The following is a 27,839-nucleotide window of genomic DNA, read 5'->3' on the forward strand; positions in this document are numbered from 1 at the left end:
CAGTGAGGTAGGAAAAAGTTGTTTATCCTGTGTCATGATGATTGGTTAGGAGCCAAATCCCCCAACCTCACCAGTTTAAGTGGACCTATAGCCTGCTAGCCCAGACATGGAGCTCTTTCTCCTCCCTGCACGCACACACTCCGAAAAAGGAAAATGTCAAATGTGCAGCCTTGGGCTTCATACCCAAAGCCCACAGCCGTGCAGTTCTGTAGCACGCAAATCCACTCCCAAGTCCTGTTTCACTGCCACTGCTCTTCCAAACCTGCACGAGACTGACACCACCTCCTCATATTTTCTCTTGATGTCTTTAAAATTCACTTACACAGATGAATTTTATAATTACTTTAAGGCTGTTATCAGCCCTGAACTCTCCAGCCAAACAAAGTCTTATGTTAATATGTGGTGGTGGCAATGCCAAGACAACAAATGACAGCGTTGACTCAAATTCCTAACCAATTCTGAAATAATTCTGGTGGGAATTAGAAGAGATTTTCTCCAGTCTGGTGCTAATGAGCCTTACAGTGTTTTCTGTTCCTATGCTATAATTCCCCTTAGAGTTTTAAAACAGGCACAAGGTTGTTAGCTGGTAATGCATTTTGATGTGAGAGGGGAGATTCTTGCCTTATGACCTGGTACAGGCTTTGCCTCCCATTTAATTGCACTTTTTTTAAGTAGTAATAATATGCACACATTACCACATGTTCTGAGATCTTTAAAAGGTTCATTTGCAGAAAAGCATTATTACCCTTGTTTTTATGAAGGGAGAAACAGACATTTTTGTTAAATGGCTCACTGCAGAGGACTTGATAATGACATCAGGAATAGCCTTTAAAAATGTTTGTCTTTTCAGCATTGCATTGAGATACAATTTTCTTTTTACATTTTGCGTTGCGGGTGGTTACTCCAGTCATTGACAACGTGGACAATACAGAAAGCTAAGCGTTTATCCCTCCTTCAGTGGAGATTTTCAGGGATTAAAAGATGCCCCTAGTAGAATACTGTGAGCTTTATGTTTATTGTGCATTTTTTTTTTACACTTCAGATGTCCATACAAAGTTACTTGCAGAACCTTTTATACCAGCCTAGGCAGCTGCTGTCCGTGTTTCAGCAGCTTGATCAGCAGCAGTTCCAGACTGCAATGAAGTACCTCTTCAACAGCAGAAAGGACCGTCTTGTAAGTCACTGTGTGAGAAACAAAAGCTGCTGTCAAAGGCTTAGATAAAGGGGAAGGGGCCAGACGGGAGGGTCTCACTGTGTATATTGTGCTGTTACTTAGCTGGATTGGAGCAGATTGCAGGAGCCCCTTTCCTTAGGTCAGCGTCTAAAAGTTTGGTGCCAAATCCAAGTGTGGATTTTCTCTGAACCCACTGGAGAAAGGTGCATCCCCAGAGAATGACCTACCTTCCTGCACAGATACTACTGGGAGGGTAGGACTGGTTGTTCTCCAGGTGTGTCTGCTTCTCTATGCTGGCTAGAAAGAGAGGCAAGACGGCAAAAGAAGGTGAAATTAGTTATCTTGTTATAGCACCATACAAGCAAATCATGAGGCAATTTGGAGGGGAAGCAGCACAACACGTTTTGCTTGCCCTTGTGGTGTGTTCTGTGGGTGACCCATCTTAAACAACTCACTGGCTTTGAGTGAGTACCCCCCAGAGAGGTGGCCTGCAGAGGGGTTTGCCACCCCTGGGGTGGGATGGTGGCCTTGCAGGTGACAGCACCTGGCATCCTCCCTGTGGGCCTCCAGCGTGGGTGTCACTGCAGGGCTGCAGACTAACGTGGGACAAAGGCAGAGCATTTCTCCGGATGTGTGAGGTGACTGCCCAGGACAAGGGCTGGATGCTTCACTACTCAAGCAGTGGCGGCACAGCTCTTGCTGCCTGAGCACACGGATGGGAGCCAGAGCAGCAGAGCATGAGCCCTGTCAGTACGCTGTGAATTGTCTTCTCAAATGGTGCACCCTGTTCTTCCAAGACCAATAATATCAGTAACAAGTCACCAGACCTTGGACTATCAGCTCTGACCATGCTGTCCTAGACATACCAGTCTGTGAGAGAGGAAAAAAAAAAGTGATCCATCCCCAGCCAGGTTGGCTTTATTACCTGGGCTTGTTTCTTGATGCGCCTGATCTCTTGGAGGGACTGTTTGTAGTAACAGCTGCAAGAAATACTGCATGGGAAAAGATCTGTTCTAGAGATGCCTACATACTAAATTGTATATGAAATAATACCCATACTATTCTAGTATCCTTTCATTTTTCCAATAACTTACTCTTTCATGAGAGTGTGTGCTGTAACTTCGGCCATTTGGCTGCTGCTTCATTTTGATTTTGTCAAAAGATTCAAGCTGGTCTCTGGCCAACACCAGACAGAAATTATCTGAACCAATGCAACCCAGCAGTATTTTGCAGCTGTTTTTTGTGAGAATAGTACTATATCGTTTGTAGAGTACTTTATTGGCTTTCAAAATGAAAAATATATTGAATCAAAGAGATGTTATTTTAACCCTGTGTTGCTTGCAGGAAGTGGGAAATGTTGTTCTTGATTGGAAAAACACTAGAGAGAGAATTTTCCAAAGCCCAGGAGTGAACAGGACCTTTTTTCTTATAACGCTGGAGAAATGCTTTCTGGCCCTAAGGGCTATGGACTGTGTGGATATCCTAAGCCAGGTTTTGCATGTGTCAGCAGTGAACTATCTCCAACCTGATGTCATTGGGAGCCTCCCAAAAGTTCTGCAGGAGGATGCTTTCAGAAACTTGTAAGCCGTTTATTTTTCCAGTCACCACAATTAGTACTATGTAGCATTTGCTGACTGTAAAGAGGTTACTATTTGGTCTGTTTTGTCAGCTATAGCTTTCTGCTTTTATCTTGCTGTTTCTAAAAACGTTTGACCATGTGTTCTTTTTATTTTAAAAGTTTACTGTTTAGTGAATTAATATGCCATTGTATCACTTAGGTCAACAGTATTCAAGGACCTCTATGACAAAACCTCAGCAAATACACAGAAAGCTCTGTATGGCTGGATGAGGGAGATTCTACAAAAATCATATAACATGAGCGGTATGTTATGTACAAAGTGTTTTCTTGCTTATCATAAGAGAAAAACAGTCAACAAAAGGCTTGTCCATTGTGTTGAATTGGTTCCCAAATTTAGCATAGGACTGTTTAAGAGTAGCTGTCTTGAATACCTTTGCTGCAGAATGCAATAAACATAATATTATTATTCACAGCAAATAGCTCTCCAAAGACACTTGTTCTTCACCTCTTCTGCACAGAGCTATGCACCAAGTTTCTGTTCCCAAGTTCCTTTTTCTAAGACTTAAATAGGGTACAGTCATCAGGCATTCTGCACAGGTATGCTGCTCACTTCTGAACTCCTACTCAGACTAGAGCGGATCTGGCTGGGAACGCATTAGCCAATGCACAGATTAATGTATATGTGTATATATATGTGTATATGTATATATATATGTGTATATATATATGTGGGAAATTGCAAAAGTTCTACTGCACATATGGCAGTGACTTGCTCAGAAAAGGGACAAAGATAAAACCGAAGTGGATTCAATCCAGTTTTACACATTTTCCTACCTCTGTTAGCCTGGCTAATATGTCTTAATTAGATATGCTACAGCTGTGACAGTGCTGGGGGTGTTCCACGAGAGGGTTGTAATGTGGTGCCACTAATGTGTCAAAGCCAGCACTTGAGTTTCAGCAAACATCCCAGTTTATATTCTTCCTTTTCCTCTGGAAATCAAATGCAAAATTCCCACTTGCTTCAGTGGAGCAAAATCTGGCTTCTGGGAGCATGGCTATTTCAAAATGTCACTGTAAAGCATAAAGTTGTGGAGGGGAAGTTCACAACTCTGTGATGATGCGTGCTATCGTGTGCTAAGCAGAGATGCAGGACTTGCCTCGTGGTACTCAGTAGTCCTGTGAAAATCCCACAGCATCAGACATCATGGTTCATGCCTGAAGGTAGTAAAAGATCACTCAGCTCAGGAGGGACTGAGAATTGCCACGCCTCTCTTACGTCCTGCTTGTTCTTTCACATGCAAAGCAGTGCAGATATAGTGAAGATAAGGTATCATGTTGAGCATCTAGGTTAAGACACTTTGGAGAAAACACTGTCTTTGAAGCTCAGAGTACCCAGCTAGTCTGTAAATGCTTTATTCGTAGGAATCCTGTTTTCATTTAAAATACATTGAGAGAATGTTACTAAATAAATCACATTTCTTAACTGTTAGGCATTATTTTGTATTTTTGCCAAACTTTTTCCGTATAAGTATATGAATGATTTTTAATTTTCTCCATTATCGCTATTGCATATTGCTGAAACAAGTGGTATCATCGCTAATAATATATATCAAGTGTTAAAAAGTATCATGCCTTCCTGATGTTCTTCAATAATATATTTGATTAGGAAAACCAAGTTTAAAAAATGCTGCTCCATACTTAATGCTATTGGTGTAATTTTTCCAGTCCCATACTTTATCCACTTCTGTTTCAACAACATAAAACATTGATCATTTTCATATGAGAAAATTAGAAACATTTGCAATGCTATTTTGTTTCCATTAAAAAAAAATGATTTCATAAAAATGTGGTGCTAAAAACTAGCTAATGGAAGGAACCTGACTCTCTGCTAAGCATTTTTCTGATTTGCAGATATTTTTTCTTTTTTTTTTTTTTTTTTTACCAATAATAAAATACTGGGTACAACAAATATGAAAAAGTGATGAGTTTCCAAACATTTTAGTGAGTATTTATTTGTACAAAACAGAGTTCAGTGAATCAGCTTCATGGGTCAGCGCAGAAAATTTATGGATTTTGGGACGATACATGGTCCATCTGCCTTTAGAAGAAATTCTGAAAATTAGTCTCAATGAAGTAAGTAAAAAAATATGGTTGGATCTATCTTTGTCCAGTGATGTCAGCTACAAACAGTATAAACACAAATGTAAACTTAAACATGAAAAAGAATTTTATATACTTTAATTTCTTAAATATAATTTTTAAAATAAATATAAAATGAATTCAAATCCATTGTCAACCAAATATTCCTCCCTTTTGTAATTCAAAAGAATTATCATTGATATGTAATTATTTATCTGCATTGGGCTTCTGTGACTTGTACCGAAAGAAAGATGGGGGACCAGTGATATTTGACAGTTCAACAGAGAATCATTCATTTAGTGTTGCCTTCAAAAACAGTTTTATCCAAATCTATCTTCTTCCTTTCTGTATAACATAAATGGAGTCAATTAATTTATAGTGTCAAACATTTTATTAGATGCAATCACTTCCTAATCCTCATGCATGATTTTGTTTGCATTGATCAGATAAGACTATTCATTAGCTACGACAATGCAACGAAGCAGTTGGACACGGTGTATGATATCACACCAGAGCTTGCACAAGCTTTCCTGGAAAGAATAAACTCATCAGGATTTGATATGAGAAACACTTCAACTATCTACAGGCAAGACTGATTTTTTTTTTTCTGGCTGTGTATGGAGAGAATAAGTAAGAAGAAAAGAGAAGAGTATAAGCAGTAAATAGCTGATGAGTTTGTTGATGTGGCATAGCTTTTTCCTTCTAGCAGAAAAATCTAGGCTGAAATCCAACCCTGGTTAGCAACAGTGAAGAACTGCTATTTTATGAATTTTGGACGTGTGCCTAATTAGCTGATGCTTTGTCTCCAGCTCTGCAGCGAGGAGTTGTCTGTAGTAACAGTAAGAGGACCACAGCAGTGTCTGGGGCACCCAGTCAAAACTCTGTTGTTGTATGGTACAGCAATAAAACAAATTGGGATGACAGGACACAAGCTGCCTTGGGTGTTCAAATCACAGCAGATATTTTGTGGAAATTGTGTTACCGTTAGGATTTAAGGAGGAAATTGTAGCTCACACCAGCCAGGGCTGCAGGTGGTGTCCACTTGGTGTCACCAGAGGGGTTGCTCATCCTTGTCCTCTTTATAAGTGGTCCTACTGAGCAGAGAAGAGCCATGGTTAGATGCTTGTGACTTTTGTGTGTGCAAGCAGGAAACTGCACTTTTAGGGCTCTCAATTAGCACTTTTTTTTTTTAATTTACTTTAAAAATAACAACAACAAAAAAAAAGCTAGCTTTTATTCATAAATACGCAGTGAGCTTGAGCTACCTGCAGGAGAGTGCTGTGCATTTACATTTGCGCTGTCATATAAGTGGATGTATTTAGTCCCAAGACATCACTTTCTGGAGTTATTTGTAGTCTCTTTGGGGGATACCTTAGAGGTTTAAAATAATGGAGAATATGCTTTATGACTTCAGAGCTCCTGTCTTTATTGCAGTGTAACTCATTGACTTCCATGAAGTGTTGTTGATTGTCAGGGATGTAAGCGACAAAAGAATTGTGCCCACTGTCTAGATTTCATGTCAGAAATTTTTAAAGTGATTTTATCACTCATGAGAGGTGCCAGATTATCACCAATGAGAAGAATATCATGCTCCATAATGCTTAATATATTCCATTTTCCCAACACACTTATTTTATGTTACTTATTTTAACCATACTGATGATTTAAATGCACTTTTACTTTTAAGAAGTAGCGTTATTCATTACTGCCAATCCCAAAGGAGACAAAGAGCTCTTGGTGGTTATGCAATAATGCATCAGAAGGTAATTATTTGTTATAAAAGTGCAGTTATAATGTTTCTTTGATTTATATGTTAGTTTGATGATGTCCCATGAATTCAGATGGGCTGCAGAAGCAGTAGGTTGTTACATCACTAGGCTGGTTGTTGTTGAGGGACATGGGGAATTAAAAGCTGAGACTTTGTATGCAGCAGATTTTTTTTGTTTTTACAAACTTTGCGGCCACAGCATTGTCCACTGTTGATCTAGTTTACATCTGGGTGTGGACATTTGAACTCTGCCTACACCCGCATCCTTGAATTGGAAAAAACACAGACTGCAGCATGTGAGTTGTGCTTTGCCCATATCTTCGCAAGTTCTTGTCCTGTATAAGTTATGAAAGAAAAGGCTAGGAGTTTTCAGCGACATGGGACTGATTCAGGCTTCCCACAAATTCAGGCTCCCTATAAACTAATTCATCACCACTGCTTTAAAGTTTCAAATCCAGAGAGAGCAATGCACAATTCAGACCTCCATCCATGCAGGCCTGCAGGTAATGGCAACAAATATTCCCAAGGCACAAGTCAGGAGGCCGTGTACAGCAGGTGCTAGCCCTTGGTGGTGTGAGGATATGTGCCCACTGACTACAGCCATGGTTGCACTTTACAGAGGTTAATGAAAATGCCAAGAAATGTTAGAGTGTGGAGACAAATGAGCTCCTCATCTGGTTCACAACACAGCCTTACTGTTCTGGCACAACTGAGGCAATGAACCACAGCACGCTGAATCCATCCAAGGGCCTGTCATAGGGATAAAGAAATATGTTTGGTGAGAAGTACAGTAGGCTTCCTTTAAACCTGAGACAACAGAGAGGCTATGCAATGCTCTTAACTGCTGTGCCACCACATGAATGAGTTGTGTTACTTGTGAAATCCAAGCAGGATTTGAAGTAGAGTTCAAAGTGTACATTCAGTCCAGATAAAAACTCAGCAAGCTACTTTGAGACTTCTTAATAGCCCTCCATCCTTTTCAAAGTGGAGATTATACTGCCAATTCTGCCAAGGGCAGTGGAGTCTAGTAACTGGGAAAGTCCAGGAATGCACAAATGGAACGGGGGAACTTAAATTTTTGACAGCACAAATATGAGTAGAGTTTAGCTAACTACAGAGAATAGTGCAAGTCTCTCATATCCGCATTTCAGGCCATGTAGAGTTTTAAAGATCACCTCTTAAAGCGTTGGTGACAAACAAATGACTTAAGTTTGGTGCGCAAGTAGGGTATACCATATTTCACGTTCCTGAGAGTGACAGCTTTTATCTCAGAAGCTAGCTAATGTATTTCTTCCATATAGGCTAGGTTTGTTGGTTTGCTTTTATGATGACATGGAACAGATGGATGCCTCTGTGGCCCGGGCTTTGCTTCATCAAATGATTAAATGCAATCAATTGAGAGGTTTCCAGGCTGAGGTTCAGAAGGTGGGTACCGTGCTCGTGCGTTTTTCCTATTCCTGAAAACAGAGGAGGGAGGGACTTCTTGAATTGAGGAAAAAAAAAAAAGAGTGGAAAAATTACTGGGATCTAAGAAATAAAGGAAATAGTTCTTGAGTGTATGATGCAAAGAATAAAAGCCTATCTTTTTTTTTTCCACAGTGCTCATTCTTTTCTTATTTCTTCCGTATTTCTTTGACAACTGTGGTTCTACTTTTGAATTTTTATGAACTGTGTGGTCACTAAATGCTTGCCTATTTCTATTCCAAAAACTCCAGTTAAAGTTTTGGGTGATAATTGGAAATTTGTTCTTGGCAGACTTTTGTTTCCCATCTGTTTTTTTTGTTTGTTTGTTTGCTTTAGCTCAAATCTCAGCTCCTGAATATTGCTATGCAGAACCAGACTTTGAATGATATCCTTGGATCACTGTCAGACGCTGTGGTTGGACTGACTTCAGGTCAGCTGGAATCTTTGTCACCTGAGGCAGTTCATAATGCTATTGCAACACTAAACCAAGTCTCTGGATGGGCAAAAAGCCAAGTTATGATTTTATCCAGTAAATACCTCTCTTATGAAAAGGTACCTTTGATGTAGCTTTCCTATCTTCTCTTTTTTAATAGTGAAATGTCTTTTTTCTCAACAATCATTGTAGATGTTGAAAAGCTTAGTATCAGTATGACACTTTTTGTAGTACTGTTAGTGGTTAGAAATTTTTGTTTAAATTAAATAAAAACATTCAAAACTGTAGCCTAAAGTAATTTTATAGTGACATGGAGAATGCCTATTTGCGTTTGGCAATTGTATATATTATTTTGTTTGTATTGCTGCCGCATGCAGCAGAACTTGCATGATCAAAGACTATATATTGGACTATATATTAAAATATATCGTAATGGAAGGAATCAGGCTTCTCTGTTTCAAAATAAAGGAGCCTCTGGAAAATGGTCATATTTGTTCCCTGGACAGTCTTGTCTGGATTGAAAAATATCAGAGGAAAGTACATCCCTAGGCAAGAAAGGCATTAAATATTCAAGAAAAGTAGTTTTGATTTATTAACTTTCACTTTTAATGTGTCTGCTGTACACAACCCAGATAACTTTTTCTCTGTTATGTCTGCAGGTTTTATTTTATAATGTTAGTCAAATGGGTGCATTGGTAACTGGTATTAGCACCCAGTCATTCTACAGGATGAACCCAAAGGAGCTTTCTCAGGTCATTCGAGGCACAATGTCCCAATACTCGCCAGACTTATCACCTGCACAACAACAAGGGATCCTCAGGAAGGTACCTGCGTAACAGGTTCTCGTTGTGCAAAAGCATAACAAAGCATAATATGCAGAGCATGATTTAAAATGTTATCACTGAGATGTGGGTTTAACTCAATGGTTAATATTTCTAGTGTTGTTTTTTTTCTGGAAAAGTCTGTTTTGAAGGCTCTCTCTAGCTTAGTCTATGGCTTTTTTTTAATACTGACAAGTTTTTCTTTTATCCTCTCTAGAGAAATATTATACAGAATAGAAAGTCAGATCCTGTAATTCTAAGCATAAGTTCTGAAATGTCATGTGTTTGTCTCTTCCGCTTTTTAGATAGCTTCATCTAGAGATTTTTCTTCACCAGTCACAGATATACAAGGGGCTTTCTTTAGAGAAATATCTCTTCCTGATTTATGGAAAGAGACTGGATATAATTCTTCAGTGATGAAAGAAAAAGAACTAAGAAGAAGCCAGGTAAAAAACATTGTGAGCTTTCCATTCCACTGCGATTTAGTATGATGGAAGAATAGGAAAAGTGTTGTAATAGGTGTTAAAAGAACGTAGGCAAAAGGAAGGAACTGCCGCAAATATGTTTTCATGTAAGCAACTAGTGGTCACTTAGAGCCTGACAGGATTCTAAGTCAATATAGTGGAAAGGAAAGCAATAATGTTCTGAGTTCAAATATCTTAAAGTTTCTGCCATAAATTCTCTTTCTGGTACTGTGTATACTAGATACTTGCATGTACGACCAGTCCTTTGGCTCTTTCCGGAGATGGAAGGTTGGACCAGATGACCTCCAGAAGTCCCTTTAAACTTAAATTTTATTCTGTGGTCATGTTCCACAAACATGTTTAACATCATCCCACGGTGCCTGTCACTGATATCTTATGAAGAACAGGTTCACCATTGGATGCCTGCAAAACTATGTTGTTGGCCAGGCTGGACCCCAGAAATGCCTTTAGGGTACATAAGAGCATTAAGCAAACAAAAACCTTGCAGTAGTTATTGTATCTTTCAACTGCATTACCGAAGTTTAATTTTGTGTGGTGGTTTTTATTTCAGGCTTTATATCTGTATGAGTTACTGTCTAAGAAAAGCTCTCCTGTTGACCTCCTAAGGTATGGATGATAGTCTGTCTTTGGAAAGGGGTTTAAGTCTAGATCTGTGATCAAAACAACTTTGAGGTAAACAGTATGTAGTTATTTTGTACTGTTTTGTTTATTCATTCCTTGGTACCACAAGATAACAGCTTCTTCCTTAAAAAGGGTCTCCAAATTCAAATCACTGCACTGCAGAGGTATTGTTTTGTTGTTTTTTTTGACAGCCTTTAGATTACAAGAAAGAGAAGGGGGGTGGTTGTGGAAACTAAATCTTAGGACATTGTTGTGGGGAGTAAGGACTGAATTCTGCTAAAAATACTGAAAAATTTGAACTTTGCTTTTCCCTATCAGCACAGGACAGCTTGTGAAAGGAGTGACTTGCCAGTTGATTGAAAGTATGGGCACAGACTTTTTTTTAAGCCATTTTAAATTCTTTGAAAAGAACCTTCATCTGCTTTCTCCATATCAGGTAAGACCAAAAAAAGCAATTTCATTTTTCACTTAGGAATTGCAAGAAGTTTCTACAGTCATTCCAATTTGCTAATCCATGAATAATCTGTCTGGAAATTATATATAACTTTTGGAAAGATACAAACACTCCTATGCACCCAAATATAAGGTGTTTTATCTCTGATGTCTGGAAAAAGTAAAATCCTCTGTAAAAAGAAAAATGTTATCTCTGAAGATAACATGCACAGTCTTCTATATGCTAATTTACAAGCCATATTTCAGTTCTTCCTCAAAAATAACAAATACTTAAGATCTTAATTTTTTGTTACTTTTAGGTTAATTGTTTGGCTTGGAAATTTTGGAAAGCCTCCAGTGCATCCATTCCTCCCTTCCTCTTGTTGGTGCTGCCGTAAGTTACATTTTACTGTATCTTAAGTTAGCACATCCATAGTAGAACATTCGGAGTAGTCCTTGTGAGCACTTTTTTAATAACCTCTTCAGTCCTGGGAAAGCCAGTAATTCAGGTAAAAGGTAACATATAAAAAGTGTTCGCTGACTGCAGCCGAAGTCTACGTCAAGTGAAAGCTGGTAACACCCGGTGTCTTTTAGTATACCCTATTTTTGTCCCAATTGTGAATTCCTTTGCATCCTTGAAATCAGACTCCCTTGAAGCGTGCTCTGTGCAGACTGAATCACAGCACAGGGATACAGCAGCAATGAAAAAGTTTGTAATGTTGTTTATGCTGTAAAACAGTTTACGCTGTTTCTGATGCCTGCTGAAATAAAGGGGATAATTGAGTAGGCTGTCATGAGTGTCTTGTTGAGAATCACAAAACTAGCTTAAATGTAGTTTACGCTGGATTTTTTTTCTTTGCATTTTTGTTGTTTTTTTCCTATATTGTGATACTTTTTTTGGAGGGGGGGGTTGCTTGATTTTTTTATTTTTTTTTTAATATGCCACTTAGTTCCACTTACCTTTTTTTATGGTGTTTTTTTTGAAAGCAGGGATGTAAGATAAAGCCATCACATTGCTGCCCGAGAGTACTGCTCTGTGTTGTTAAAAACATTTCAATGTGTTTAGAAATACTTTTTGTTAGTTAGCAAAATTTTGCATGATGTAAGTAGTCAAGTAATATTCAGTAACAGCTTTTCTTCCTCAGAAAACAATTAACGATCATACCTTGATAGGAACTGCTGAGCTGTAACTCCTCACATGTGAATTCTCCTTTTTTCTTTTTCTTTTTTCACACCTGCTGAAAGAGATAAAATGGTATGAGAACTATTATTTTGCCAGAATGTTTTTAACTAATTTAAGAAAAACCTGATCAAAAATGAGAAAATAAAATGGTTCTGTTTAAAAAGGCATTAATTTTATTTAAAATATGTTGGGGATTAATTGCAACTTTTCTGGCCTGCCTAGTTTATCATTTTTCAAATTCAGGCTTGCCTCTGAATTTTTTCAGTCTCCACAGATTTTATGGGTGCGGTTTTGGGTATCTGAGAGTCAGGTTTGCATTCTGAGACCATTTTAATTCTTTTGGCAGGGTTGAGTACCTGGAGTATGTTTCAGGCCCTCTGTGTGTCACTTTCATTGAAAGCCTTGGGAAGACTGAGGTGGACCTCTTGAATCCAAGCCTTCACAAAAAAGACGCTGTCCTGCAGAAAGTGCAGGAGTGCTTGGTAGGCATGGTTAGGGGGGCCAGTGGTAGAGGGGAAGCTGCACAGAAGTCATCTGTAATTAGCCACTGACCGTTCCAAACTCAGTGAGAGTGGCTGAATAGCTTTGTCTCCCTTTGTTGTCATGTGGTGCATCACAAAGTCATACTGCCTGCTTCTACTCTCCAATCTGCATGCAGATGCTCATTTTCTTCTGTAGATAGAGCCTGCATCTTGGGTTGATGTTTTCGGCTCTGTGTTTGTGTACCTGGCATATTTTGTGGCTTCTGCCACCAAAGAGCTGCAGCAGTCACCATTTTTTAGGGAAAACTAGTTCTTGATGTAGCTGTGATTATTCATGTCCTTGTACGTAAAAACCAGCCCTATAATCCCTCGTGTTTTTGGCTAGAAAAATCCCACAGAGTGAAGCTTTGTGATAGCAAGAGCTTGTGGCCCCTTTGCCACACAGGGCCATGTGAGGACTCTCCTAGCTAGCAGAACTGCGCTGCTGCTGCGCTTGTTGGGTGGTTGCCTGGAGATTGTGGCAGGAGATCTGGTTTTAATTATTTTTAAGTGTAGTTCAATATGAAATAAACAAAGAATGCTTATTAAATATCAAGTGCTTATTAAATATCACCAGTTTTGTTGGTAAGAGCAAGAAGTATAAAGTGGCTTCAACAGAAACTATAGATTAAGTTGCCAGTGCAAACTGTTGTGTCTTTGTTCCTTAGAGGATCACAAAGCTTAAATGTGTTTTGATGCAGCTGAGTGATACAGGGCAAGAGCCAAGATTAGCTCTACCAACAAGGTAAATGCTTCTTGTTTCAGAATGGTTCCATTGCTGATGAATATGATGTTGACCTACTCGGAAATCTAATCTGCCACTTACCTCCAACCTTTCTACACGACAGAATGTCCCTGAAGGCAATGGCAGCAGCCCTTCATCAATTCAAACTCTGCCAACAGCTCAGCCATGAGCAGAAGACTGAAATTAAATACAAACTCCTTGAGTTATACGGGTAAGGTATTAGGTATACCACCCTGCTTCTGCTGATGGTTAAGGCATGCAAGGTATTAAGGCAGTGTTCTTTGCTCACTAGAATGACATTTCTGTTCTGGTGTGTAATGTGATAACTGTGGAACAAACTACAGCCCCAGGGACACTCTGAATGAGTTAAGTCCCAGAGAAAAAGGAGAGAAAGCATAACAGTTGAGGGAGGGGCAGGCAAAGAGAATCTGGCATGGCAAGAGCAAGAGCGTTACTGGCAAAGCATGGCACAGGAATGCAAAGAATTCTCACGTTCAATGCACTGGTGCAAGAAGAGAAATAAAGGCAACCTGTGGCAAAGGGGGAGAGCCAGAGGAGGAAGCAGAGGGATGTCAAGTTCAACCAAGTGAAGCAACAGAGCGGAAAGCACGTTGGATGTCATTAATGACTCAGATTAGGAGGCTGGTTTGAACCACGCTACTGTATCAGTCATGCAAAAAGCAAAGTTGTCCTCTGGCAAGGATATACCATCTGTCTCTTACATTTTCTCATAGAGATATCTTGCATTTGAAGACAGAGACTGAACACACAGTTTCTGACCATGCCTTCAGTCCCAAAGTCTGTCACTCGGTGCTTCTAGTCATTTTAGTTGCTCATTCAGGTTCCTCCTAGTTGTCAGCATTTTTCTGGTAATGGAGTAGATAAATTTGCCACCAGAAACCATCCCTGCATAAATCTGAATGAATCATGGTTCGCTGTGCTAAATAATACTTCATTTTATTATTAAGAAAATACTTGTCTAGTCCAGTGCCCTCATAATGGGGCAACAAACTCCACAAAGTTTTCTGTGAGAACACACACTAGTAACAGACTGGTTGGACTACCACCTTCTGCAGGGACTTGCAGGATGAAATTTATTTATCCAAGTGCTCTCTTAATCAGCTCCCGAGTGGGTTGGCAAACATGTGTCAGATTTGTGTCTTAAATCAACCCCTGAGTGGGTTTGTCAGGTTTGTGTCACACAGCCCAAATAGGCATAGTGCTAAGCAACATATATTTTGAAACTCCCAGCACCACTCAGAGCGGAGTTTCCTTCCTATTCCTACAAATAATTTAACGTGTTATTTCAAGAGGTATGGTACCTATCATAGAAAAAATCTCTAATACAGAAATGGCTTAGGTGTCATTAGATGTGGCTGTCCAAGGTGTTAGAGCTGCCTTTCACTACTCTTGATATTACAGATGAAGAAAATAGCACTGAGAGTAAAAAATATGGAGCCAATAAGATAGGTATTTAAGTTTTCTGTTTCATCACCTATGTTTCATGTTCCCGTCCCTTAGTTTCAAAAAGTTTGAGTTACTTTCCTGAATTGCTTAGTGAATTTGATCTTTTCAGAACCAGCGGGAAACTGTCCACTCTTGTGAGGTGTGCGTGGGCCTGTTTTTCAGAAATGATGAGCACCCACAGCTCCTGTTGGCATCAGAGAAAGCTGCAGTTGCCCAACAGCAAGGAAAACCAGCCCGTGTAAAACTGCAGATAGTTTAATATTGGAATAGGCTTGTTTGTTTGTTCAAATTTTTAAGCAAGTACTGGTAAATATTGCTTACCTGTGTATTAACCAAGTTGATCCTTAGGATAAGGTATTTGGAAAAAAGATGGTTTCAGGTTTGGCTGTGAGGTTTCTGCTTCTCTTTTGATGCCATTTAGCAGGATACCATTGCAGCATGAATCTGAGAGAAAATGGGGCATTTTTTTTTTTAAAGGTCTTTCTCCTTGCTTGAACACTGTCATGCTAAGAATGCTATGAACATTGAGTGAGAGAGAGAACAAAGCTCCATGACTGCAATGTTTGAAGGCTTCCTCTGAATGTATTGAATTCCACTAATGCCCCCTGTGTCAGAGAGAGATGAGAAAGTAGAGTCTGATGTTAATACATATGATTCATCACACTGGCATAGGAGCATCTGTCTTTTCTATATAATACAGCGTAACAAAAACTCTTAAGTTTTAGTATAATTTTGATTGCAAACATTCTTGATCAATATACTTTTCCAAAATGTTTCTTCAGCTCCCCAAAGAACTGGACAGCTGAAACAACATTAGATATTGGACCATTCATAGCTGAGTTGTCAAAAAGAGAATTAAATGTACTTGCTGAAAAGGTATGTTTTTATTTTAACTTTTAATTTTGTAAGAGATAATGTTAGAATTTGGGTTTCACAGTCTAAGTTATGTAATCTGAATATGTGGCCCTTTGCCCAAAGTACAACATAGCACACACAGTAGTAACTGATATCCTCAGCATTGCACTTTGTAGTTTCTTTGCCCTCTTTAGTTCATATAATCTTACAATTTTTTATGTATAGGGTTAAACTATACTGGAATGAGGTTTCGTTATTCTGCAGAAATATGTGAGCACAGTCAGCAATTTTTCCTCAGGAGATAACGCATATAATTGCCCAAATAGCATGGGACTTCTCAACTGAAAGGGAGGTGTCTAGCAGGGTGGAGGAGAAAGGTCAAAACATCACAAAAGCCTGAAAAAAAGGTGAACAGGTAAAAAATATTCCTCATAATTTAATTGGGTCTATATCATCAATTCTTATATTTATCTGACAAATTTGAAACAAAATATTTTCCATACTGTATATCATGTAACAGAGGAGCTCTTGCTACAATAAGGTCTGGAGGCAGTCTCAGATGTTGCCAGAAGCTGAGAGGACATACAAAAGGAAGAATTGCTCTGAATTTGTTTTGTTTCTAATACTGCTTTTCATTAAAGATCTACCACTAACCTTTCAGAAGCAGTTGGTTTATTCTCCTCCTGTTGTGAAACATCTGCACAACTCGGAAGGAGGCTGAGCTGTTACTAACCCCTACTTTGCTGAGGTCTGCAGGAGTCTCTCTCCAAAACAATTTGTTTTAAAAGGGGGAAAGATGTCTTACTCATTGTTTTGCTTTCTGTTTAAAGTTCCAGGATATCATTTTGCAAATAGCAAAGACAGTAAGACCAATTTCTTCAGCCAAAGAGCTTCTATCAACTGTATTTGAATCCGTCTCCAATGCCACTGCCAATATTGAACCACCTCTCGTCAGACCAGGTGAGTGTTTCACCTGGTGTCTGTGTGGTGTCAAAGTGCCCGATTTGCATTTGGGGCTCTGGTGGTGCAGTTTAAACTGACTTTTCATTTTGACTTAGTCATTAAATGTATTCCAAGAGCAGGACAGTAAAAATTAAAGCATTAAGTAACTTACCAAGGATCAGTCTTCTAGCTAAAACAGTGAGTCTTTACTCTGTTGCCTGTGGCCATCTGATGCACTGACCAATTGCTGAAAAACTTGATCTCAGTACATGATTGCATGGTTAACATCTCCTGGCATGTCTGTGAGTGCACAAAGGAAAAGATTAATGACTTGTATTATGGTTTCCTGTTTATTTTGGCTTTTTTTTTTGGCTTCCTTTGTAACAGAAATTAAGCTTCCTTGAATTAAGAAGCAGTGGAGGTGACAAGTTACTGTTGTGCCAAAAGAGTACACGTAGTTAATCCTTTGCCAGACATGATCGTGTGTTGACTCAGCTGTTCTGAAATCTGACATCAGTGGTGGCACTGTGTTTTGTCTGTCCAAATGGGCAAAGCTTATTATAATCTAAAATATATTTTAATTAGCAATCAGTCTACTAGAATCGCTAGTGACAAATGGATCATTTTTCTTTGTAGAAAATGCATACTCTGACTATATTCTATTACAACAATTCCTTCTCTTATCTTAAATTCACCTAGGCAGAATTTTTAGGCCATACTGTCCTGTGCTGTGGAGAATGACAATGTTGTAGGGGAGGCTTTTGAATGCACTGCTTAGAATTTAGAGCCCAACAGTTTCAGGGGGGTTGGTACTGTCTACCTTTATGCCTTCGAAAACCTCCCCATCGGTTCTGTCCAACAGAATGCACGTCCAAGCTCCCACCTAGCCCTGTGCCTGCATAGAAATCCTCCCACTTGTATAATAGCAATTCTGAATGATGACTGTGGTGTCCTTTACAATGTTGTATTCATACACAGAGGGAGATAGAAAGTGTTCTGCAGAGCTGTATTTTGCATTGCCTGAACAAAACCATGACCTCGGTTGAGCAGAGAAGTCATTACACATTTTTCATGCTCTAAAAAAGCAGGATCAAGCTGGTAGAGTAGCAGAGTCAAGCTGAATGGATCAAATTCACTCTTCCCTGAACAAATAAACCACCAGATCATTAACTGTTAAGAAATTAATTAAGAAATGTGTAGGCATGGGCCACAGGATTAAAGGTTCAGCATCAGATGTTTCAGCACATTTTTGTCCTCACAGATGGTTTTTTAGAACTCTGGATCACAACACACAAATCCCAAAGGCTCCTCTAATCAAACTTCTGTCCAGTGCAGTTGCAGAGCTGTCTGATACTTGCACTGCAAGACCAATGTGAACTTGCCAGTGGAACTAATGATCTTTGTCAAAGGATAACAGGGTTCCAAGGCTGCTCACTCTTCACTCAGGTTGTGCTGGCATAGCTGGGGGCAAGAGTGGAAGATGAGCAATGGAGGGATTGTTTGTTCTAGTCCAAGAAATTCTGCAGTCCAAGTGTGGTATTGAAGTTCTGTTACCAAACATAATCTTATCAACTCCACAGAGGTCACACAGTAGTTTCAGTAAGGATTGAAGTTTTTTGACTTCTAAATCACTAGAAAATTGACTACTAGGAAAGTGGCTCTAGAATGACATGGATGGTTCTCCATGCTACCAACCTGATAATTAACATTTCCTACTGTCTGGTTGTGAGTGAATAGTAACAAAAGTAATAATTACAGTGACAGTTCTTACATCTATGCCTATGCCAAGGAAAAAGCACAGGTGATGCTTAAGGCAGATTGGAGCATATGAGGGCAAAACTCATTTGCTTAAGGCAAGTTGGAGCATATGAGGAATCATCTGCCCAAGATGCTACCAGAATGGAGCAGCGATGGTGGAAAAAGAATTCAAGTTGCTTACCTCACAGCACTGAGATGTTATAATATATTACCTATATAATATGTTCATCAAACTAAATATGATTATATAGTAGAAGGAAGAATGAAATAGCATCAGATACAGGAAGTAAAGCCAGGAGTCTAATTAGTATTTCCCTCTGTAATAGTGCCAATGTATCTGGTATGTTGCAAATAATAAAATCAATGTTTTTTTCCACGAACAAAAAATAATAGGTTTTCATGACTTGGGGAAGGGAACTGCATTGTGTCTGGATGCCAGTATTTACATGAGAAAAGCTGACCTTTTTGCAGCATGGGAAAGTGAAACAATGCAGCTTCACAGGAGAGCACATACAGGGAGAGCAGAACATCAGCTGGTACACTGCAAGCTGAACAACATTTTCGTTTGCTCAACAGATTCAATTTTTTCAGTGTTCTACCCACTACTGCAGCTTCTTTTGAAGCAAATAAATCCCTCCTCTGCCTCCTTTCAAAGTACAAATCTACTTTGTACATCCTCACTTTATTTATCTGTGGGAGCTTAGCTCAGACAGAGCATCTGTGAAACTCTTGATTTTTACTGGTAATGGTCATATCTAAAGACATGTAGAGATTATTTGGTTTAGGTCATTATTTAATAAGGCTTTCCTAAATTAGTGACAGGAGAAAGAGAAGTAAGTGAGCACATTAGGATTCCAGTTTCTGCTTTCCATCAATATTAGATGTAGATTACACCAACAAAGATCAGGTTTTGTTAATACTCACACTGGAAAATATCTCATTTGATCATGTATGGATCCAGAACCTGCCCATAAATCAGATTTTTAAATGCAGGTTGTCTGTCCAAACAGTTGTGCTCTAAGTGAGCCACTCTCTCTCATTCTTGACATTTTAACAACCTGCTTTTGATACGGAGAACAAGCACTGTGCTCCTCTGACACATCCAGTTTCTGTCTTCACCTTGTTTAAATGTCAGGTAAGTCTTACAAGCCATACATCTCTGTCACAGTACTTTAGCATGAAGGGGCCCCTTGTGGTTGTTACTTTCTTATTGAGCTGGGTTCGTATATGTGCTGGTTAAACGTGAAGTTCATTCAGCTGCAGCTTTTCTGGGAGAGCAGGGGTGAGCAGCCTTAGCCGTGGAAGGAAGCTTCCACTGAGGCTGTTCCAGAGATCTGTGTTCCTACTGCATCGTGGCCCCCAGTGCGCACTGCTTTGACCGCAGGCTAAGCCCTTGCCTGGGTTTTGCTTCCTTTACAGAACTGGACTTGAAAGAAACTTGGAACATCTTGGTTGCTCTTAGCACTGTGCACATTCAGATTTTAGTGTTTTTTTTTTTCCCGGCATTCTGTATTGTAACTGTTCTGAAATACAGCTACTCCTCTTTTCTTTTCCAGCATGCACTGCCTTTGGACGACAAAAAATGTACCTGATTTCTTGCTAATTTGGCAAATTCTGCTTTTGTATCCACTACATCAATGATGTAAATATTTAAAGAAATAATTTCATTGTAAGATAATTAGTTAATCAATATCACATTGGCTGCAGTTAATTCACAGTCTGTCAGCCTCTTACATTTTCCTATTGGTAAATTTCCTTTTTGCAGTCTCCTTGAGGAAAACTCTTAGTATTTCACTTTTTTTTTCCAGATTGCCTTGGAACCAGAGCCCCTTCTTCAGATGAAGTTATTAAATTAGCAGAAGCAAATGTCTATTGGTCAGTTCAGGAACTGAAATGCATGGATGCAAGGACTTTTGACAAAAACGTGGAACGTCTTGGGACTGTCTCTGGTTTTAACAGCTCACAGCTTATGGTGTTGAAGGAAAAAGCCAAGCAGGTAACTATACTGTCTGTGAAAGAAAATTAAATCCATAATTTGACTTGCTTTTATTGAACTATGCAGCTCTAAAATAACTATGTTATGGCAATGTCACTATTGCTGCAGGAATATCTATTGCTTATTGGAAAAATAATGTGAGATGGTGATAGAAAGCTATTGTCTTGCTTCAGAGTCGACAGGCAAGTTGTTCTGAGCTATTGGCTGCTGAAAAACTTGAGTGCTTTTGCTTTCCCATGGCTTTTTGGTTGCTTGCTTCTTGCTTTTCTTTTATAAATGAAAAACCAGCAAGCTGTCCTATGGGAATTTGGCTGGCCTGCTGAGAATTCAGCTTAGAGTGTTAAAGTGTCTACATCTATGTTAAATATAGTTTATGGTGGCATAAAACCAGATGGACCAAGAGGGTATTTAGCTGGGTAAGTAACAGGTCTCTGCCCTGGGCACAGGCCGTACCTGATGCCCATGGTGTTTGCCAGAGCACAGGACATGGTTGTGTGATGCCAGCGCTGTGCCCTGTGTCCGGGGCCACCGTCAGCAGGGTGCCTGGGTGCTCATCAGTGCTCCCTTGTCCAGCTGTGGGCTCCTGAAAGCCACACCTCACCCCATCCCTGGCACTGGTGATTCACCCTCCTGGGGGCGATCTCCTCGTACTGCTTCCTGGTATTGTCACAAACAGACTTTTTGATTCAGCCAGAAAAAGCCTTAGGGTGTAGTGAAACCATTTGTTTTGGCTGCGGAAGACCCAGAGGTGTAGAGGTTACTGAGCCCAGGCTGTCTTCAGCTGCATGTCACCAGCATTTGATGGAGGCTGTCTGCTCTCTGTCTCCATCCCTTCATGGCTAGCTACTTCTGAATCCCATTCTACCAAAATGATCCAACCCTTAAAAAGTTGTTTGTATGGTTTGCTCTGACAGAACAAGGGTAGGAAGCATCTACAAGTCCAGTTGACTGCCAGTAGGACCAGTGCAGATGCTTGGAGATCTGAGGGCTGGGACAAGGGTCAAGGTGGGCCTGGGCAGTATCTTTGTAATCACGAGTTGCAGTCAGAGCAGTGGAGCTGACTATGACCTTTGGGTAAATAAGGCTGAAAGTGCAGTTTTTAGAAGTGCAGCTCAGCTTTTAAAACTCCTGAACTACAGGTGCTGGAAGGGAGAGAGCACTGGTCAGATTTCTGAAAGCTGACAGTGACTGCAGTTCTGTTTCTGCTGCCATGCTGGGGTAGGACAACAGCCCCCCGTGTCAAATGCTTCTGTCCCAAGACAGCCTTCCTCTGTCAACACAGAGATATGTGGGTAGGAAAAGGGGAAAAAAAAATCCGAGGAGATGAATGTTAGTTTATTATCTGAGATGGTGGAAACTAAAGTGTTTTACAGCAGTGCAATATAATGGTGTGCTTACGAAGTGGTATCTGCTCTAGAGAAATTGTCTACAAGGTTAATGTGCTCCTAGCCCAGCTATGTTCAATGCAAAGATACCGAAAGATACACAGATCTGTAGTGCACTGAATTTTGTATATTGGGTCTCTGTGGTAAGACAAACTGCTGCTGGACGAGGACAGACTTTCTATATACACTGAACGCCAAGCATGAGAAATCAGATAGTACAGGCAAAACAACTGCAGCTCTTCGACATTGTATGTATAAGATGCTGTTATATTATTAACTAAAGGGCATCTTTGATTAACTGTTTGATTAAGCCAGCTTTAATTTCTCCTAAATTGATTTATTTATTCCAAAATAAACAACATACTACTCGTGGTTCCAAACTAATTCAAAAAAAATAGTTATCAGATTGGGTCTTAATGAAAGTAAGCAGCTTAGCTCACTTGTAAGGGGAAGGTCTCCAGGCTCTGTGATAGTAACAGATGTGTGGATTTGCATTCTCTAGGTGAATGAGGACAAAGGAGTGGTTCAGTTTTAATGTGTTGTGTTATTTATACCATTATGTTTGAGATTTCATGCAGCGCTGTCAGATGATGCTATTTATGAAACAGCTGAAACCCCGTATTTTATGACCTGGATCAGGAAACAGACACACAACATTTTTAACTGTATGTGTTTCGTGTACCTCTTAAATTAGAGAATTAGGAGCTTTAAAATCAGGATAATGTATTTTACTGTCTCTTTTCTTTGGAAAGACTGAAATTTCCCAGGCTTAGGCCCCTGTTCTGTTTCTTTATGATATTGTAAAACCAGCATAAAAGATCCGGTGGAAACTCAGTCAGGAGGTACAGGTCCAGCAAAAGCCACTCTTAAGCAAATCTTTAACCCAAGTGTCATAGTTGAGAAGAAACACCTCAGCAGCCTTGGGGCTGCTCTGTCTTAGATGTGCACATTGGTATGAACAGCACATAGTCAGCAACTCTGGGTGAGAATTATTTTATTCCAGAGGTCTGGCCCTTTGTGGGTTGTACAGTACCAGATGTATCTGAAGATGCAAACACTATTTAGTAGGCAAGTACAGAGAGATTTCTTCAGTGAGTCCTCGCTAGCATTCACCCTTCAAGCTTTTTGAACAAAAGCTAGATCGTGGCAATCCTGAAAATAAAAGAAGTATTTCCATGGAATGGTTAACTTAGCCCAGAACTGGCTTTTTACATTTATTTCTCTACATGAAGTTAGCGGCACAATTGTACTAGAAAACTTCCTTGTACCAACTAACATTGCAACGTTGCTGAAGTCTCTGAGACCTTTAAAGGGAACTTTTTTTTTCCTTATACCTGTCTTGTTCAAGTTACTCCTTTCAGCCAGAACCTAGCATACTTTTTTTTTTTTTTGCAAAGGCAGTTGGCCACATCCTGAGAAATACTGCCCACCGACTAGCAGCTAAATATTATTGACAGTTCCAGGCTCTGCAAATCCAGCTCTTGATGCCCTTTCGTTATTCCTTATCCAGATAGATCTTTTCCTGTAATCAAAATTTCCTTGGGGCTGGTCTGTAACAGCTTCTCAGTCACTGTAACTATATCACAGATAAACCGAGTTCTACTGCTTCTAGTTTTAAATACATTGGTATTGATATTTTAGATAAACTAACCATTGTTAATGCAGAACCTTGAAAGGCTTCACAATATCCAGTCTCTGCATTTTGTGTGCGAAGAAGCCTACATCAGGTATTGGGACTTTTAAAACCAAAGTTTTGGGAAATGGTTTACATACAGGAAGATTCACAATGATCTAACAGATGCTGTACATTAATGAATCTGTTCTAAAGGTTTGGGGATCGCTGTCAGTCTGGAAGAGTTACCATATTGTTTCTCTGGGGCGCATTGCTCTGGCACTCACTGAAGATGAAATTGAAGAGCTGGATTTACATCTGATCGACACCATTTCTGTTCTGAGTCAGCAAACAGAATGGACTCATACCCAAGTAAGTACATTATTGAATTTACTACTGGATTCATGCTTTTTGAGACTCAAGTCCTAGAATTGCCTAGGAAATTGATACAGCCACCCCCACCACTCTCTGCTTGTTGTCTTCAGCCTTGGCCCCTGCAAATGAGGGCTGGCAAAGACATTTTGGCACCTACATCCCATTCACATCTGAATCTTAGTCCTAAACACAGGTCACCATCTATAGGTGACACTTAAATAAGGCAGGATAACCTGATATTAGAAAACCTAAAAATTTCATGTTGATTCCCTTGAGTAATTTGCATTTCTGTCTAACAATTTAATTGAATTGGGCAGTTCTGTTAGGCATTTCAATGCACATTTCTTCTGGTGAAGTGGTCCCTTGTGACTCAGCAGAAGACACACTGAATTCTTTTAACTTGCTTTCATTTCTGAAGTGGCCATGTAACCATGCTCTGCTTAGATGCCTCATAGAGGTGGTGCCAGTGCCTGTCCTGAAGACCATGCAAAACTCCATTTAATTATGTTGGGGAGGCTCCATTGTAACACTCCATAGCTTCCAGTAAGACTTTGAGCTTCTAGTAACAAAACCTTCAATTAAGTTCACTCTGTTCTTGCCTAATATCTTATTATTTTTGCAGGCAAGATCTATTTTGCACAGTTTTCTAGAAGACTCTGGCCAGACAATGAGTACATTAAAAAGTTTTGATTTAGTTGGATTAGGAGCTATTCTCTGTGCTCTGAACTCCACAGAAATCATGTCCATAAGGAGTGTTGAATTCAGGTACTACATTCGATACTTATGAAATATGTATTAGTATTTCTATTGACAAAATGCAGTTTGTTTTCCTTTGAGATTTCCAGAGCCTAAAGGCCTCTTTTAGTTTGCACTTAAGATGCTTTAAGAAAGCCAATAGATGTTATGGAAAGCATACAGTAGCTGTTTAAAATATAGTCCATTTTAGATTTTCTCTGCCATTTATATCTCACCATTCAAATATTGCACTGAGAAACTTGGGCTTTTGCTCAAAGCATTAAACTTTTGTATGCAGCAATTGTACATATATTTTTAACTGGAAAAGAGGTTTACAGTCTTGCTACTGCAGACTAAGTATATTCCAAGCACTTTTAATATTGCATGTGATTGCAGCATGTCATATTAACCTTGTTGCCTTTTGCAGTGCTGCTGTTGCAAGAATTGGCCTGTTGCTGTGTAGCACCCCTGTTCTGAGGCAGTTTAAGAAGATGGCAGAGTCTGTGTTTGGATCTGCAACTAGCTGGAATGGCTCTGTGTTACAGGAGATTGGTACTATAGCAGGTAACAAACTTCAGACTGCAGATGGTAATAGATGTGAAGCAGTATTACTGAGCAGTAGGAGACAGGTTCATGTAGTAATGCGTTTTTTTAGACTGGCAAAATATATTTCTTCCAGGGAGGAGTCATCTGCAGGGATGGATGTTCAGCAATTTCTTCAGTGCTAAGGAAAAGCCGTGGTAGTTTCCATAAGGTGCCTCCCATTGCACTTTTTTTAAAGCTTTCCAATAATTTCACTTAATGCTCCCTAAGACTTCTTGTATCAGAAGAAGCTGTCAAGAAGCATTCCTGAATAACACTGCTTGTATTTTTATAGATTTTATAGATTTAAACACATCTCCCCTCAACTGTCTCTCTTAGAAGCAAAAGAGTTATTTAATGGTCCCTTGGGTAGTGTAGGTTCCATACCATTAGCTAAGGTCAGATTATTTCTAATATTTGAATATAATGAAAGAGAAAACAAACAAACAAAAAAAAAGAACTGGTATTTTTTTATGAAACATTGAAGAAATATATTTATTACATATTTTGTGCAAGAGCTTAAATTTTGTGTTAGCTTAAAAGTCAGTCTAATAGAAAATGTATTACCTTTGCAGGTGGTTTGAATGAGGATGAATTAAAAGCTTTCGATAAAAACCTGATGCCATATTTCCAGCCGATAGCAATAAGCCACATACCTGGTGAAATTTTCCAAGTAAGAGCTTTATTTTTACTCTCTTATGAATGAACTGCAACACTGATTTATGGTTTGGCTTGGGGTTTCAGCAGGAATTTTTCTGTGGTCAGTTAAGTGAGAGACAGTCAAAGATCTGAAACGTTAACTTTCAACTATATCATCCGTATTTGTGATGAACATAAAATATGTTAAACAAGCTTTTTTTTTTCCCCTCAAATGAGTCCCAAGGGAAAAGAGAAGATCTAGGGTCAGAAAGCACAGAAAGGACTCTTTCTTCTGACACTGTATTCAGATCTGAGCTTTCTTCTGTTTATTAACATTTGCAGAGATGCTATCACAGCTACACATTTCTCTGCTTGACTGCCTAAGAGCCTTTTTATTATCTTAAAATCTGGCACAATTCTCCAGAGTTGGCTCTGCGAAACAGACTGTACAAGCAGATACAGATCAGAAAGGAATTACATCTAATTAAACCTGTTCTGAAAGTTTGGCCAGAAATTAGAACATGGATCTTGAGATCATTGCCCCAGACGTTATTTGACTTAGTGACAAGATTAATATTCTGCCTAGGCTGGTATCTGTCAGATGCCTGGGCAAGCAATATACTTATGGACAGATGAGCTAAACAGATAGTTAACTGTGTCAGGTTCCATAAATGAGAAAAACTCCTTGAACACTGTTCTGCACAGTACCACCAACAGTTTAGATAAGCTTGAGATGTCCTTAGTCAAACTATCTCTCTGGAAAACAGGCAAAGCTGAGGGTCTACATCATCTTGTAGAATTTCTTTCAAATAACATACATTTTTGTTAGTAAGAATAGTAATGATACTACAAAATGTGCTTAACAAATAACAGAGAACCTTCCCAGAACAGTTTTCTGCATTTGAAAGATTCAAAGCAGAATTTGTGTTTACACAGATCTTGTACAGGGCTGCATATATTATTCAGCTTTTGATTTATGAAAAATTACATTGTATTGTGGACCTTAATTTAGTTTTAAAGTGGCTTATCTTAACATTTCTGGACTGACAGGCATTTATTTGAGCTTACTAGTTTTAAAAGAGTACACCATTTGCTAGATAATGAAAAACTGGGAAGGGTTTATTCCATTGTCTGACCTACTTGGAAGCGGAATATAGTCCCTTACAAAGATAAAGTAGAACTAGGATGCAGAACTGTTGCAGCACAGACAGCACGTTGTACAGGAGGGCTGCAATTCTTGTGACTGCATATTGTTAGCTGGAATGCAAGCCATCCAGCATGACCAACCAATACATGTAGGCTTTACAGACTGGTTAATTTCTGTGTGATACAAATACTGTAAAATTATGATTTCCGTGTTCCTTTTTAAACACAAGTTTTAATATGACCAAAGTTGGAAGATTTGCAGTCTAAAAGAGGAAAATGAATAATGAGATTGAAGCATATTACTTTTTTATCTCACTGCTCTACTGATAACTCAAATCAAAGGTCGAACATAGGTTCAAGAGAGTTTGCTTGGGAGCAGATGTAAGAGGAAACAAATGAAAACACAGGAGGATGCACAGCGTCATCAGTCTTTGAGCAAATAAGAAAACTGCCTGGAAAATTAAACTCCAGTTACATATTGAAGCAGTGTCCAATATAGTGTTGGCACAGAAAGCCTCTCAAACTTTCAGACCCGAGCAGCAAAGACGAGGGTGTAAGATAGATGAGTAGCCAGTGAAGTAAATGAACAAAAAGGTTTTTTTAAGCTCTGTTGAGCTATTCTATAGAAATACAATGTTGAAGGCTGTTTCCCCTCATTCCAAAGGCAAAACAGTGATTCCTTACCAGTGTTGGAGCCACTAGCCTATCAGCAGCTTAAATGACTTTCTGACTTTTTTTCCTCCCAGGCATTGTCCCCAGAACAAATAGCAAACCTGGGCCCTGAAAATGCTGCCATGGTTACAGGATCTCAACGTAAGCATCTGACTTTATCACAGCTCCAGAGCCTTCAGCTGGCACTGGATGGAGCCAGGACAAGCACCCCAGAGGCACCCACCACAGCTTGTGCACACCCAGTGGGGCAGACCCCAGCTCCAGGTGGTGAGTGCAGCCAGTCCCCTCTCCTGCTTAGAGGGGAGGACAC

At 39.4% G+C, this 27,839-nt stretch overlaps 1 protein-coding gene and 1 long non-coding RNA gene across 2 annotated transcripts in view; one reads left to right on the plus strand and one right to left on the minus strand.

Moving 5' to 3' along the window:
- The window catches only part of OTOA (otoancorin), a 34,587-nt gene that overhangs the window by 3,495 nt on the left and 3,253 nt on the right, over positions 1-27,839 (plus strand). Inside the window, exons 6-27 of the mRNA XM_040575012.1 lie at positions 1,043-1,174; positions 2,519-2,754; positions 2,953-3,056; positions 4,780-4,886; positions 5,339-5,478; positions 7,962-8,085; positions 8,461-8,676; positions 9,217-9,381; positions 9,684-9,824; positions 10,414-10,469; positions 10,803-10,920; positions 11,237-11,310; positions 12,446-12,581; positions 13,386-13,576; positions 15,615-15,708; positions 16,518-16,647; positions 20,196-20,383; positions 23,597-23,752; positions 24,378-24,520; positions 24,918-25,054; positions 25,648-25,745; positions 27,604-27,796. Of these exons, the coding sequence (XP_040430946.1) occupies positions 1,043-1,174; positions 2,519-2,754; positions 2,953-3,056; positions 4,780-4,886; positions 5,339-5,478; positions 7,962-8,085; positions 8,461-8,676; positions 9,217-9,381; positions 9,684-9,824; positions 10,414-10,469; positions 10,803-10,920; positions 11,237-11,310; positions 12,446-12,581; positions 13,386-13,576; positions 15,615-15,708; positions 16,518-16,647; positions 20,196-20,383; positions 23,597-23,752; positions 24,378-24,520; positions 24,918-25,054; positions 25,648-25,745; positions 27,604-27,796 (3,079 nt within the window). The remainder of the gene's footprint in view (positions 1-1,042; positions 1,175-2,518; positions 2,755-2,952; positions 3,057-4,779; positions 4,887-5,338; positions 5,479-7,961; positions 8,086-8,460; positions 8,677-9,216; positions 9,382-9,683; positions 9,825-10,413; positions 10,470-10,802; positions 10,921-11,236; positions 11,311-12,445; positions 12,582-13,385; positions 13,577-15,614; positions 15,709-16,517; positions 16,648-20,195; positions 20,384-23,596; positions 23,753-24,377; positions 24,521-24,917; positions 25,055-25,647; positions 25,746-27,603; positions 27,797-27,839) is intronic.
- On the minus strand, positions 15,160-27,626 carry LOC121078625. Its single transcript, XR_005824672.1, has 3 exons — positions 27,542-27,626; positions 16,802-16,929; positions 15,160-15,276 (listed from the first exon to the last, which is right to left on the minus strand). It is a non-coding gene; the product is annotated as an uncharacterized LOC121078625 (long non-coding RNA).

The sequence above is a fragment of the Cygnus olor genome, chromosome 15 (genome assembly GCF_009769625.2).
Source record: "Cygnus olor isolate bCygOlo1 chromosome 15, bCygOlo1.pri.v2, whole genome shotgun sequence".
Taxonomy (NCBI): Eukaryota; Metazoa; Chordata; class Aves; order Anseriformes; family Anatidae; genus Cygnus; species Cygnus olor.